Source organism: Aphidius gifuensis, linkage group LG3, assembly GCF_014905175.1.
Source record: "Aphidius gifuensis isolate YNYX2018 linkage group LG3, ASM1490517v1, whole genome shotgun sequence".
NCBI lineage: Eukaryota > Metazoa > Arthropoda > Insecta > Hymenoptera > Braconidae > Aphidius > Aphidius gifuensis.
Genome location: NC_057790.1, coordinates 26,043,353 through 26,060,236, shown reverse-complemented (window position 1 = coordinate 26,060,236; position 16,884 = coordinate 26,043,353). Strand labels below are relative to the sequence as shown.

General features: G+C 25.5%; 1 protein-coding gene across 1 annotated transcript in view; it reads right to left on the bottom strand.

Moving 5' to 3' along the window:
- LOC122851117 (lachesin-like) overlaps positions 1-16,884 on the bottom strand; it is a 68,682-nt gene that overhangs the window by 10,571 nt on the left and 41,227 nt on the right. The window contains exons 2-3 of the mRNA XM_044150164.1: positions 4,515-4,700; positions 3,935-4,130 (exon numbers count right to left, since the gene is read on the bottom strand). Of these exons, the coding sequence (XP_044006099.1) occupies positions 3,935-4,130; positions 4,515-4,700 (382 nt within the window). The remainder of the gene's footprint in view (positions 1-3,934; positions 4,131-4,514; positions 4,701-16,884) is intronic.

The following is a 16,884-nucleotide window of genomic DNA, read 5'->3' as shown; positions in this document are numbered from 1 at the left end:
AGCCATTTTGGTCAATCAGTTAGTTGATTCCGATTGATCAAATCCAGAAAACCGATTAGATAATCAACCGTCGATTCTAGGGCAAACTAATTATGCTAAGATTCAGGACACAAAAATTCAATAGAAAAGTCAGTTAATTAGTCAGATTAATTAATATGATCTATCAACTCAACCACCGGTTAATCCGCTAGTCAGTTGGCTGATTGAAAAGTCAGACAAATATTTAAACAATTGATGTATCGATTGGTCAGTCAAATGATGTACCAGATGGTCAATCAAATGATGTACCAGTTGGCTAATCAAACGGTTGATGAATTCGTTAATTGATTGATCAGATGATGTACCAGTTGGTCAGTCAAATGATGTACTGGTTTGTCAGTCTGATGGTTGATTCCGCCAAGACTCACGAACAGTATCAAGCCAATCAAAATTCGAAGCAACCAATTATTCAATTTTGTAATCAGGATCAATAGAAATAATCTTTGATAAATTAGCAATAAAATCTAGACCTTATGATAATCTATCAAGAACTCGGATCGACCAAGATCTACATTCAAAGCTAATTAATTAAATACCACGAGTTAGACTAGTTGATGATCAATGGGATTTATCACCAATAGGTCCTGGTTTAGCCGGGTACCAAGTGAATCCAATGATCAAACACTAACCTGAGACTTAACACTAACACGTGGATTTAATAAGTCTGGACCTGGGTCGACCAGATACCACGAGATTCCAATAAGTCTAGACTTGGGTCGACCAAGTACCCAGTAAATCTATTGATCGAACTGGATCCTGGATTAGTCAAGATCAAATACTAATAATACGAGAGACACAAGAGGTCCTGGATCGTCCAGATACCACGGATTCTCTGATTCGTCAAGCCTAGTACTGGATCAACCAGCTACTCGTAAGTTTTGATGATATATCGAATCTCGGATCAACCAAGATGATAAGAATTAATTATATAACAAAGAAAAATGCTGGATCGACCAAGCAACACGTAATTTCAATTATCCAAGTCCTGGATCCAACAACAACCGATTAAATTCAATGTATCTGAACCTGGTTCGTCCAGGAATCACGTGAATACAATAGTCTAGACTTTAGATCAACTGTGTACCAGGTGAATCCAAAAAGACTGTACCTGGGTCGACCAAGCACCACGTGTCACTTCTTGGATCAACCAATAACACGAGAGTTTAACTAACTAAATCTTGGATTGACCAAGATCAAGTGAAGACAATTGATAAACAAGACTGGACCTGGATCGTCCAGGAACCACGATAATTTATTAAGAGAACCAAGAGAAATACTGGATCGACCAAGTATTGCGTAATATTATCTTTTCACAAAGGAAATATCGGATCGGCCGTTATTTACTGAATTTACTAATTTTCTTCAACTTAATTTAATATTATATTGTTATACACAATATAAAAATTTATAAATAAATAATTATTAACAATAAAAGTTATTCTAGGATGACCTGAGTAAGTTTTAACAAGACAAACACAGACAAAGGATTTTCCTCTGTTGCTAAGCTACACACAAAGGATTTTATTTCCCCCCAATACTACGCGTGTGTAAGAGAGAGAGGTCTAAGTATTACTCAACAGGTCTAAACCCGCATGGGCCTGTCGACGCGCACAAAGGAAAAATATAAAACGCCGGTTTAATTAATAATTTAATAATTAATCCGGATCACAATATTAAATATACAATAATTAATAATTAAACAATATAATTAACCTAATGCCAACTTTATAAAGCCGGTTTTAACAATGGATTTTTGACTGTCTGGTTGTCCAGACAGATCAAACCAATACTAGTGAATAATTAATTTTATTTACCTTATTCTTTCGTAGCCACTGTAGTACAATATCTCCTCTATATATTGGCACAATTCTTAATAATTAATTTCACTTTTAAACACACTTATCAACACTTTAAATCTTACGGCGTCTGAGCTGTCAGTTTCTCATCATGGCAGTCCATATCCAATTAACACAAGAGAACGAATAAGATGTCGGTCGTCGGTTAGCCGGCTTTTTCCAACTCTTCCCTCGCATGAGGCTCGCACATGCGCATAATAGAATTATACAACCAAGCATGAGACACACGTCTAAAGCGCAGATAAATGAATTTTAAGGCTACTTCACACTAATAATAATATAATATTTTTAAAATAATAATTAGATAATATCGCGTCACTGTAATCGAATAAGATAATCCAGCGGAGTTGTTAACAATTAATTCGCGAACTTTAAGAGTTAATATCGCACTGAATTTAAACGAGTTAAATAACAGAGTTTTTACCTAAAATTAAATATTGTTGATATCGCGTCGAGTAAAATAATTAAATAAATATTACGACGGAGTTGTCAACGAATTGTTATAATTTATTATTAATATCGCATCTAGATAACCTGACGGAGTTGTTTATAATAATTATAACCAGAATAAAATAACCATAACAAGCAGGTCCCTGTTTGGGCGCCATTTGTAACATGACATTTCTGCCAGTTATCTTCTCGGACCGCTTGTTACCGCCATTTTACCTGTAAATTGTCCTTTCTAATAAACAAAGCTAAAAACCAATAAATCCAACAAAATAATAATAGTAATTTATATCCAAAACGTAATAATTAAAATCAGGGGTTTTCAAATCACCTTAAAACCGGAAAAAGGCATAACACAATCTCGCGCTCAGAACACATTCATACCTGGACAAAATACAATCAAACAAATGAATAAAACAACCGAAACAAGCAATCTAGAGGAAAGCCGCAGGGTCGCTCAGTGTGTGGGTTTTGGTAGAAGGGCCGGATAAAGCTGTTATAATTAATTTTACCTGAAATCAATAATAAATAAATAACCCAAAATAATAACATAAGAAACACTATTAATTCATTTTACTTTATATTTATTTATCAAACACAAACTCAATTATCAACGTAACTCATTTAGCCAACGTAACTCAAATACAAAATAACTAATCCATAAGTATCTCAAAAATCCTAATCTAAAGGGAACCGCGTCCAACAAAATATTAATTAATTAATAATTAATAAACTAAATCTAATAATCAAAAGTATCAAAGTATCATGATCAACTCGAGGATCCGCCTTGAGATGATCAACCAAAACAAAGCTAAACAAAAGGTAACACATGGTGGTTGATCCACCATGTTCAACACACAAAAATAACCTCAAACTCACCGTCGCCAGACGACTGGTTAAAACAGAGGTCCAGTCAGTCTGACGTCTCAAAGACAAGAGAGCGAGTTTTCACTCACTAATTATTTTCCTTAAATTTTACCAATCGAAAAGAGGGGGAATTTGCCCTATTCTAATGTGACTCGATGTTGATGATGTCGCTAGTTGAAGAGTCGAACCATTGTCTATGTGGCTTAGCCTTTAAGGCAACGAGAATCGTTACAAATTTTAAATGATTTTATGTGACTTTAAATGTATTGAGATAATTTTGTAATTTTTAAATAATCTATAAAATTAATGATTCAATTATTTTTTAAAATAAAATATAAATATATTAATTATTAAATTAATATCAATTGGCGTAAGTAGAATAGCTCAAGTTTTAGTCAGACGTCAAAATAATATTTCAGAACATTTGATTGAAATTTAAAAAAAATAATAAATAAAAACATACTTTCAATATAAAATTATTTTTTAAATAAATATATATCAATTAATAATTAAATTAATTTAATAATAAAAATTAATTAATAATTAATTATATTAATTTATTTAATAATAAAATTAAATTAATTTTTTTTCATCTATATTTATTTTTATACGAAAAAAATTAATACAAACGAAATAATAATTTTTCATAATTTTGATAAATTATTTTAAATAATTTATAACATATTTTTATAAATAAAAATTAAATTATTTATTATTTTATTTACGTCTTGTTTTAGCACCACCATTGGCATCCCTCGTAATAATACCACCACGATCTTCTCGTCTCCAAACAATTTCTGGTTTCGGATGTCCTCGTGCTTTGCACGTTAGCTTTGCAGAACTACCTTCCGGTACCATAAGGTCACCCGAAGTTTCCTCAGATATTATGTCAGGTGGAATGACAACCTCTAGAAATGCACTCTGTCAAACAAAAAAAAGTTTAAATATAAAAATACATATAACTCAATTAAACCGTTATATTAAAAATTAAAAAAAAAAAAAACTCAAACTATATTTCGTTAAAACTTTAACTTGACATAATAAAATATTAAAAAGTTTTATAAATTCAGGAGAATTAAAATTGTCAATTTAAAATTAAACATAAATATTTATAAAAATATACATTTTTATTTTTTCAAATTGATTTAAAAATAACAAACTTATTTTCATGTCAAAAAAGATTAAACATTAAAATTTTTTAACGTCAAATAGATTAAATATATTTTCAAATAAAATTAAAAAAAAAAAGTATAATAAAATAACAATTTACTATTTGATAAATAAATATTAAAATTTATAAGTCACCTGGCTTTTCATTGGATCAGTATTAACTTGGCACATGTATAAACCACGATCCGATCGTTGGGCATTTTTAATATTCAACGTCCACGTATTATAGTCATTGTGAGTGACTGACAGTCTAGCATTATTTGTGATAACATGTTCATGTATTGCTAATATTGCTTTTGTATCTGCCTTTATCCAAGCCACCTATTTCAAATAAAATATTAAATATATATTACAAAATAATCATCAATCAATAATCCAAAATAAATAAAATAAAAAAAAAAAAACTTTCATCGCGATTTTACAAAATCTATTATCAATTTTTTTGTTTTTTTTTTATCGTATCGTTTTACCTTTAAAAGTCGACCGGTTTATCCTTTCAACCGACAAAAGACTCAGACTATTGCATCTACCAAAAAGAAATGAAAAAAAAAAAAAAACTACCCTTAAATGGACTCTTCTTTCACGTCGATATCACCCACAGATAAGATTGAAAAAAGAAAAAAGCTCGAAAAAAAAAATAAATAAATAAATATCCAAGAACGATCATATCCCGATTTTTTTTTTTTTCTATTTTATAAAGTGCTTCCAGTTGTAAATATGTCAGATATAATCCGGCGGTCATTTTGTGCGTGACACATTTGCGGATTTCTTTCTAAATCATTTTTTTTTTTTTTTTTGTATCGAAAAATACTGTATAAAAAAAAATAGAGAAGGAATATAGGGTGTCTGTTAACAGTATCGTTTGGCATTGATAGGGGGTGAATAGAAGAAAATTGCTTATGGCGATTCATAATACAATATATATATTTATTCATGCACTTGGGAATTTCGAAGTTATGGAAGAGCCTTGAAAAGCTTGTCTGATATAATATGATATTTTAAAAATATTTATATACTTGTGTATATATTTTTTATGTATATTTTATATATGCACATACTGGTGTATATATCAAAAACCTTGGCTATTTTCTCGTTGGTCTTTTCATATGCAAAACCAACTCACTATGCTTTTCTATTGTGGCGCATTGTAGCGGGGGATCAAGACGCCTTCGTCCAGTCTACCACACCTCGTTTATTTTACCTCAACATTTTTTTTTTTTCTTTTTTTCAACCCAAACCCCTCTGTACTTGTTTTTTTTTTTTTTCTAGTATTTTTATTTTTTGTTTTTTTTTTGAATTATTTTTATTCAACTTTTTTTATTTTTGTTAGTTTTTTCTTAGGCTGGTTTATAGCTGCGTACAGAATTTTTTTTATATTGCAAGTTTTATTTTAATTTTTTTAAATTTTTTTAATTTTTTTATTTAACGCTACTTTTGGTGCGCTTTTTATTCGCTCTCTCGAGAGAGGGAGAACATGGCCAAGGTATATAGTGGCTCTTTTCACTGGTATGTAGATAAATGGATGAACTCACTAATTAAAAGTTCTTCGGTGACCCACCTCTTTTACTTCCTATTTTCCTTTTTCCCCCCAACCCCGTAGCTTCAACCCTCTAAAGCTGCGAGGCTATACTGCTTGCAAAGAAGTCTTGAAGATAGTAAAAATTTAATATCAGAAGAAATATATATTTGAAATTGGAAAATGAAGAGTCATCATATTTTTAGTGGGTTGAAATATTCTATCAATGTTAGATAGAATATATATAGGTGCACATATATATTGTGTAATTTATTGAGGTATATATATTAAATATAAAATATATTTTGTTCAGAAATATATATATGTATATAGATGTGGTACTTAAATGTCGTTGAGGTGTCTTGGTTCTCATTTGTCCCCAACACTTGGCAATCCCCATTGGATTATATATCCTCTGGTTGGACGTGATGGGACAGCTATGTGGTGTATTTTCACGTGATCTCCTTTTCTTGCTCACTTACTAATTTGACGTGAAACACGCGACTCCCAAGTCGTATTCGTATATCGCCACCCAAGTCATCCAAATCATTCTCCCTTCATTCTATATTTCGTTCATACAAACTGTATCCAACATTAGACACATATCACGAAAACGACAAAGACACTTGATGAAAAAAGAAAAAAATAAATAAAATAAAAAAAAGGTTAGTCGAATGACTTGACTTGACTTGACTTGACTTGGCGCTTGTACTGTGTTTAGCCTCTTGGGACATGGTTCGATAGAGTAATCATATTCTTGGACACCTTGTGCAATTGACATTGGAAAAATAAATAAAATAAATAAATTCGTCAATGTTATAAAATATAAATATAATAATATAATATATAAATTAGTCAATTTTAATTTATACTTGCATTTAAAATAATAATTTTTTTAATTGTTCATTTAAATTTTCTGTTTTAATAAACTAAAAATATTTTTAAAAATCATGCACTCTTGAGATACACTTTTTTATGATTAAAAAAAAATTATTTCATGGTCAAATATAAATTTTATAAATTAAAAAAAAATTCTTTTTAAAGAAAATAAACTTTTTTTAATTTTTCTTCGTAGTTTTTTAAAATTTTTTTTCTAACAAATTCAAGAAATAATTTTTTTTTTTTTTTCATAGTAGTAATAATTGCTCAATTTTTATGTAATTATTTTTTTTTAACAAAAAATTTATTTCTCAATTTTGTATGAAAATAAAATAATTTTCATCTTTATGTTAAATAAATGTTTTTATTTTTAATAATAATTTTTATTTTCTAAATTATAGTTTATTTTGTTAAATAAATATAAACTTGATAATTCAAATAATTTTCTTGGTCTTACTATTTATAAAAAAAGTTTAACCAATACTAACTATGTAAAATTAAACTTTTTAAATTTTCATCTCACCCAACTCATTTCACATTAATAATTAATTCTTTTCTAAAAACCAAAAGACATAAATTCGATTTTCTAAATTATAGTTTATTTTGTTAAATAAATATAAACTTGATAATTCAAATAATTTTCTTGGTCTTACTATTTATAAAAGCTTTTAAAATCAACACTAACTTTTTAAAATTAAACTTTTAAAATTAATGATATTATTGTTTGCAATTACATATTTATCTTTCTATTCTTTTTTCTTTATTCTGTGAAAAAAAAAAAGATAAAAAGGTGACGTAGTCATCGGCCTTGTGGCCCATGGCAATATAAAGTAACGCAAAACAGTCGTGCATTATTCACAGTATGAATAATTGATGAGCTTGGTGTAAAATATGAACGAAGCTTGAAGTCGTTATCAACGAGTAGCAGCAGGTTCTACAATTTTCTACGTAGTTCTCGGCTTTTTAAATCTATATATATTCATGTATTGAAGATGATAAAAAGAAATAAATATAAAAAAATAATTGTGGTAATAATATAACCAGTAAATAGATGACTAACTAGACCAACACATTGTTCATCACATAAATAAATAAATAAATAAATAAACAACAATAAAATAAATAAACTAAAAAATTAACTTATAATTGAATAAATAAATATCCAAATGAGTGAATAAATGAAAAATAAATAAACAAAAAATAAATAAATAATTTCTAAACTTATTAATAAATAATTATTATTATTAAACAAATAATTAAATAATTAAAAAAAAAAAAAAAATTATAAAGTTTACAAATATGTATATTATAATTTCTGTGACTTGTTGTATATATTGCCTGAAGATAGATTTTATACAATGTTGAATACGTAACTGAAAATTTAGAAAATGACATTGGCAAACATTGGCAAGGTACGACCAATTGGTATACGCCTTCATCCACTTGTACTTCCACCAAATTAATTCAAATGACAAGTCCAGCTGTATTGGCGAATAAACATCAAGCACAGAAGTTTAGCTCGATGATAGTCCCAATCCTCTTTATCTCTCTCACTCTTTATTTAACATTACCACCCACTATTTTCCATCCCCTTGATTATTTAATCCCCCTAGGCATATCTTTCTATCTTTCTTTTTCTATCCTTATTTTTCTTTCTATCTTTCTCGATAATTTCTCTTCGCTGTTTCCTCTTTTACTCACCAAAATGTCAGGCAGTCTGTCAGTGTCACTGGCCAACAGCCTAAATATATATGTATCACAATACCTCGAGCATAATCAACTTGAAATATACATCATATACCAAACAGTTTGTGTCAACAACTTCACTGACAACTGTCTGATTAAATATACAAATCGATTCTTGACTTGAAAGTATTTTTAAAACTTTTTTTTTCATTAATTTTTAATCAATTTGGCTTATAAATTATTAATTAGCTTATAAATTATCATTTTTTTTTTCATAATAATTGAGTGATATGTTAATAATAATGAAGAAGATAAATTTAAAAATATACTGACCTTTTGTTACACTGATTATTGTGAAAAGGGCAAGGATGCAATGGCTGAGCATTGTGTGATATACTCGATGTTCTTGTAACTGTCACATCTGGCATTAATACTTGCCAAAATTTGACAGATTTAATTTTATAATGCACATAAATATTTGTGCTAAATTAAATCACATTTTTGGTATTAATATTAGCTTGTTTGTTTTATTTTCAACTGCTTTGATGTTATTTTATTTGACTTTTGTCTCGTTGCATTCCTAAAAAAATAAAAAAGAAAGACAAATTAATAAATTTTATAACTAAATTTAAACAACAATTATTATTTTGTTTATAAATTCAATTGCGTTATAATTTAACATTTTAATTATTTTTTAATTCATTTATTTATTTTAACAACACTAATAATTATTAGGCTGATAAAATTTTGCAAGTAGTAATGCTCAGTTTTCAGTCAGACATTGCTGCATGTAAAAAAAAAAAAATTACAAATCAATTAAGAATTAAACAGTTAAATTAATTAACCAACAATAAAATTTTTTCAATTTTTTGTTTATTTATTTAATTGAATTAATTATTTATATTTTTTTCTAAACAATCATAATGATTATTTATAAATTTATCATTCTGCTTTATTGTATTAAATTTTTTTCCTCGATAAAACATAAACAAACTGATAAAATACGACATATCACAATGTCCCAAGTAGTAATGCCCTATGTTTGGTCAGACATTGGTTGTGCACGTTTTTACGAGACGAAAAAATAAAAAAATAAAAAAATAACCAGACAAGCAAGAGAAGACAAGAGGGGTTTGTTATACGGACAATTTGCATTCACATATATATTTTATACATATATATATTTGTGTACACATCAAGGGTATACGTTATCTCACTGTCGCCTCAATCCATCTACCCTGTATCTACGTTCTCTTCTTTTTTTTTTTATTATTTTCTCTTTCACTCACTCTCTTTCTCTCTCTCTCACTTGTGATTTTAAAGTGATCCCCTCTGGTGCATTCGAGATCCTCGACAAAGCCACAGGATACGTAAGCAAAAAGACAAACGACCCAAGGAAAATGGAAACGATGCTTTTTTTTTTTTTACATCCATTTTACCCCTTCAATTTTTTTTTTATATTTTCCACTGCTTTTATTTTTAAATAAAATAAAATAAAAAATAACCTCACTCGTATATAATATTACAGACAAAATAATAAAATTTCTAATTGAAAAAAAAAAAAAATATTAAAATATTTTAAAAGAAATTAAATTTAAAAATACAACTTCATTCAATTTTTATGTAAAGATGAAAAAAAAAAAAAACATGAAATTACATAAAAAAATTGATTTCACTTTACTTTTTTATATAAAATTATTTTTGTTTATTTATATTTGAGGAAAAAAATTTAAATAATGAAAAAAAAATTTACTTTTTTTTATTTTATAGCATTGAGTCTATTGAAAAAGAGATGAATTGAGTTGAACGAACGATGTACACAGAAAAAGAATAATAATAAATAAAAAAAAAATGTAAAAAAAAAGAAAAATTTTTACCTTAAAATGCGAGACATGTTTACCGATATGTTTCGCGTATATTGTGTACATATACGTCACGTATTGTACATGTATAAAACCGCACGTAATGTATAAGAAGCGTAGACGCATATTTGTGTTTAATATATCCACATGGATATGCCAATGTATCAAAGGAAAATGTGTGAGAACTTTGCAACTTCAATCACCTCGAAAATCCTTTGATTTTTTATATTTTTATTCATAAAAAATTTGAAATTTTTTTATTCTTCAAAGCCTGTGAGTAGATTGGCTTTGAAAATTCAAAATTAAAAAGACAATATGATGATAAATTGATAAAAAATATAAATAAAAAAAATTTATTTGTTTATGTAAGGTTTGTTTAATGTTATAGTGTTTTGAAAATAAAAATGGAATAAAATTTAGTCCAGCACGATTAGCGATATGAATAAATGGTGGATGTGTATACAAAGTATATATAAGCTACGTGTTTTTATTCTCACCATATCATTCTCATCCACACACAGTCATATTCAACACACAACTCATCATGTCTCTCCTGCACGTCGGTTTTGTTGTTGTTATACCCGCTTGGTAAACGTTTCACCGCGTCAAGCATGATTAATAACCAAGCCATTTAAATGGCATTTCTATTTGAAATTCTCTCACTCAAAATTTCAATCTTTCTCTGTGTATTCTCTATCTCAAAAGAATTCATGTGTCACGTGAATATTTCACCAACTGTGTAATTTATTTTTATTTAACACTACAAATAAATAAAATGGAAATGAATAAATTAATATGACAAATTTCAAATATTATATAAATAGAGTAATATGAAAGAAAGTTTAAATTTTAGATATTAAATTAATGCAATATTATTAAATAAAAGATATATATATATAATAAACTTGTTGTAAAACTTTTTTTTGAAAAATTAATAAAAAATTATTAAATGACACAAAAATAATAAACTCAATGTTTTATTTAATTTAATAATTATATTTAATAATTTTATTTTGGAAATTTTTAAGAAAAAAAAATTAGCACATTACATATTTCAGTAGTACAAGTCAAGCAGTGTCGAGTCAAATTTTTTTTCTTTTTATTCTACGTGTATAATTAACAAAAAATTATAAAATAACAAAAACAATAAATTAAATTTTTTGTTTATATTTTATAATTATATTTAGTAATTTAACTTGGAAAAAATTTAAGAATATTTATGATAAAGTAACTTGAGTAGTTCAAGTCGAGCAATGTCAGACCTAAATTTATATTTTTCAATTTAACGTGTAGAATAAATATTTAATTATTATAATTATATTTAATAATATTACTTGGTTATATTTTAAAAATGTCTAGTAATTAAAATAATAAATTTCGAATGATTTCATATCATTCTAAATATATTTAAATTAATTTGCAATTATTAAATTAATAATTTACCAAATATTTAAAATAAAATATAAATCTCTTGTATATCAAATCTATTAATGTTTAAATTGTTCAAAATTATTTTAAGATATCAAATGTTTAAATTTAAAGATGCCTAAAATAAAAATTTATTAATAGTTAAATTAATATCAATTGCGTCTCAAGAAGAATATCTCTGGTTTTAATTAACGGTAAAAATAAAATATTTCAAAGCTAATAACAGTATAAGCTTCTGAACAAATAAATTCAGTAACTTCATTACTTCCTCTAATCGTTTACAATTAAAAAACAAAACAGTATATAAAATTTTGTAAATAAAGTTATATTATTTGTTCGAGGGAAAAATAAATAAATAAATGAATAAATATCGTTGGAAAAAAATAAAATTATTATGGTAAATTATTAATGAGTACAAACAGAGTAAAAAGCAAGTTGATTTTAGTGAAAAATAAAAAATAGGATGACGATGAGAGGCAAAAGTAGTTCCGCTTGCCAGATATTTTAATGGAAGTTTGGACTTGGGATATTTTGATGGCAAGTGCAAAAGTGAGATAGAAAAAAAAGAAGAGAGAATTACGATTAGATGGAAAAAGAAGTAAGTAAAAATAGGGAGAGGGATGACTTGAGTGAGAATGGTTTTTCCGTGATGCCAAAGACGAGAAAAGACGCCAGGGCGTGCAACGGGGTGTTCATAATGAGATGTTAATGGAGTGGGCGAAAAAATAAAATAAAAAAAAAATACAAGCGGGTTTCAGTCGTTTCGTTTTTCTTCTTGCCATCTACAAAGACGCGATATCGACAGGTCTCTTCGGTGTCGTTCAGTCAACTTGTCTATCCTCCCTTATTTTTTTTTTTTTTTTATCTTCCTTCCTTCCTTCCTTTACCTCTTACCTTTGCTTCATTGCCATATACCTAGTTTGCTTTTTTTTTACCCTATGCTAGAAGCTGGATTCTTTACTTCGCATTTTCCACTTTCTTTAGCTTTTGCTCTCTATCTATCATACTGTTTTTCTTCGTCTTATTTTAACTCTTGTACACCAGGTTTCTTACTTTTTGGCCAATGACGACTTGTACATCCTGACAAAGACAACGATAAAATACACCAAGTAAGCAGTACACTCAAGACGACACGGCCTTTGACTTTTCTACTTATTTATTTTTATTATTTTTTTTTTTTTCTTTATCAATTTTAGGGTTTTTTTTTTATTTTTGTAATCGATTTTGTCTTTTGCAGATACATCCCCGCAGCCAATTGTGTATAACCAGAAGAGCTTTTTACTTTTCTAACTAATACAATTATTTTTAATACAACGGTATTTTTTTGATAATTAAAATTATAACTGGAGGACTTTTACAATTTTAATGAAATAAATTTATTTATATTTTTAAAAATATGTTATAAATTATTTAAAATAATTTATCAAAATTATGAAAAATTATTATTTCATTTGTATTAATTTTTTTCGTATAAAAATAAATATAGATGAAAAAAAATTAATTTAATTTTATTATTAAATAAATTAATATAATTAATTATTAATTAATTTTTATTATTAAATTAATTTAATTATTAATTGATATATATTTATTTAAAAAATAATTTTATATTGAAAGTATGTTTTTTTTTATTATTTTTTTTTAATTTCAATCAAATGTTCTGAAATATTATTTTGACGTCTGACTAAAATTTGAGCTATTCTACTTACGCCAATTGATATTAATTTAATAATTAATATATTTATATTTTATTTTAAAAAATAATTGAATCATTAATTTTATAGATTATTTAAAAATTACAAAATTATCTCAATACATTTAAAGTCACATAAAATCATTTAAAATTACTTTTATTATTTCAATAATATTTTATAATTAAAACTCAATTACTTTTTAATATACTCGTTTATCAAATGAGATGAATTATTTATGATTTCATTCAATAATTGATTTAAAAATTTATTGATATTTAGCAATTTTTAAGCTATTTGATTACTAAAATTATCAGTAATATGTTTATCCAAGTTTAGAAAATCAATTTTCAACTTTTATAATTTAATTTTAATTTTTTATTGTCTACAATACATCAAAATATATATACATCAACACATGTAAAAATATATTATACGGAGACTGTCTCGGTAAAAAAGTTTCGATCTACTTTAACGGATATAAAATCCACGAGAAGGGGAATATCCTTGGTAAAGCCACTCGACTTTGTACTTTCCGTAAGACACAAACCAATTCCCCAAGATAAAAAGTAAACTGAATAAGAAAAAACTTTGAAGAAACGAGAAAAAAAAAAAAAAAACCAAACAAATAAATAAAGAATACCAACTAAAATAAAAAATAGACAAACTGAGAGATTTTTTTTAAATATTAAACTAAATAAATATGAAAAAGAAAAAAAATTGAATTAATTATTTTAAAATAACCCACTATATTATTTATACAAAATTTTAATATTAAAAAAAAAAAACAAATCATAAAATTCAGTTGATAAAATTTCAAGTAATAAAGTCATTGTCTATTAAAAAAAAATCTGTATCATAACATTTATTTTATTTATCATGATTCAAGAATTTAAATGCAAAAGAGATAATAAAATTTTGTATTTACAGATAATATTATTATGAAAAAAAAAAATATAAAAATAAGCAACAAAAAAAATATAAAATTCTAGTTACATTGGTAAACGTGACTGGATATTTTAACTTTAAATAAACAGGTGTTCTATTTACATTATCATGTCACTAGTCGTCTATACAATTTAAATATGAATAATAAAACAATGGTTTGTTTAAGTATTACATATCACATATAACTGTTCCGTGAGAATATTGCAAAATTGTGGATAAGTAACTTGAATAACTATTTATCCATTGAATATTTTCATGTATATATTTAAATATTTATTTCTAAATATTCATTCTCTCAATTTCAAGTTGTATTTAAATTAATACTGTTGTTATATTATTTTATATGTAGTGTTATTATCATAGTATATTATTCAGAAGACACGTTCATCGTTGCTTTTAATTCATAAATTTATAATCCATATTAATTGAATTAACTCGTTATTATCTAATGACTAGTGTGTGTGCTATACATGTATGTATGATGAGTCATTGTGATTATGTTTTTTTTTTTTGTTTTGTGCATTGTTATTTTGCTATTTTAAAACTTTATTTTGTCTTGTTGTTTTTATTTTTAGTATCAAGGACATTTGAATATACATTTGAGTTTAAAATTTAATAAAAATGTTATTGTTTTGTAAAACTGTTGTATTTAATTAGAACAATAATGTCTTGATATGAAATTTTTTTTTTAATTTAGAATATATTGCCTGATAATTTTAGAATAAAATAGAGATAGTAATATTTTGATTTTAAAATCTTGGAATTATTTTAAAGCAGTTTAATGTCATATTTATTTTTTATTAATTTCGAATTTTAATAAGATAAATTTATTTCGAAATTTAGGATTTTTTAATCGGCTAGTTTTATTATTTAAAAAAAAAAAATGGAATAATATTTAATGGTTTAGTTATAACTGTAATAAAAAAAACAATATTTCTCAAATGAAAGGGTAATTTCTTCCAATTAAATCATAAAAATTTTAATTTAAGATTTTTTTTTTTCAAAATACACAATCTGGTATTTAAAAAAGGAAAAAAAAAAGCAAATTCTATTTTTTGAATTTTAAAATTTTTTAAATAAACATAAAGTCACACAAAATTGTTTAAAAATATTTTCTTTAATTGAACATTATTTTGTGAATCCTAAACTTCAATATAATAATTTTAATTTTCAAATTATCAATTTTAAAAATACAAATTTATTCTATCAATTTAAATCCAAACAATAAATTTCAAAAAACATACACCATCTTCTAATTTTAAACCAAGAAAAAAAATTACAATTACACATATTAAATTAAAAAATTTAACCATTCAATTAAAACTATAATAAAAAAAAAAATAATAATACAACTAATGTAAGATAATAAAAGATAATAAAAGTAAAAAAAAGTACCATTAAAAAAAGCACACGAAATGGATGATGATGAGAGTAGTGCAGTTGAGAAAATTCGTAGAAAGATAATTACAGAATTCCAGGTTGAAACGTTAATTGGCGAACGATTTTGTTGGCTCACACTCTTTAGCCAATTTCACTTGCTTCAAACTATTATTTAAAATTTCTCTTTTATTTCATTATCAAATATCTAATATTTTAACCTTTTTTTATTTTCTTTATCCTACAATTTTTATTAATTTTATTATTTTTTTATATTTCAAGTTTTTAAACTATTTTTTTCTTTATTTAAATTTTCATTCACTGTATAATTTTTTTTCACAACGATACTGTGATTTTTTTTAAAGTTATAGATATTTTTTTCTTCTTTTTTTTTTAATAAAACTTATTCAAACTTTTTATGTATGCCAATGGTAAATTGACTGAGGTCTATTAATCATCTGTATTTAGCTGAAAGAAAAAAAAATTAAATTGCTATTTTTAAATATTTTTAGTGAGAGTAATAATGTTTGTATTGTCGAGGGATAAATTCACGTCTTACGATCACCAAGGCTTCAGTTACTTTTCAACAGTTCGTTAAAACTACAGTAGTTTATTTGACTATTTTATCCGACCTATTCACGTTGTAGAAACATACATATAATATAATTTTGTTCATATATAACATTGTTCAACAAATAAGTTACAAACTTATCCATACTATTCTCATTCTGTTCTGTCGACAGATATACTTATTGTATATTTCAACATGTATATTATATATCTTTTCAAAGTTATACTCAACTGAACATTGAATAAAACTCATTTGTTTTTCAGTAGGACGTCCGTTATGATAAATATAAATACACCTTGATTGGTTTTTTTTAACTAGCAGTTTTTAAAACTTAACTGTGTTAAAGTATATTCACTTTTACCAAGGTCTGAGGTAATTCAATTTGTGTAATAGATTTGATAATCAATAGCTTCATATTTTATTTTAAATGTTTGGTAAATTATTAATTTAATAATTGCAAATTAATTTAATTATATTTAGAATGATATGAAATCATTCGAAATTTATTATTTTAATTACTAGACATTTTTAAATTATAACCGAGTAA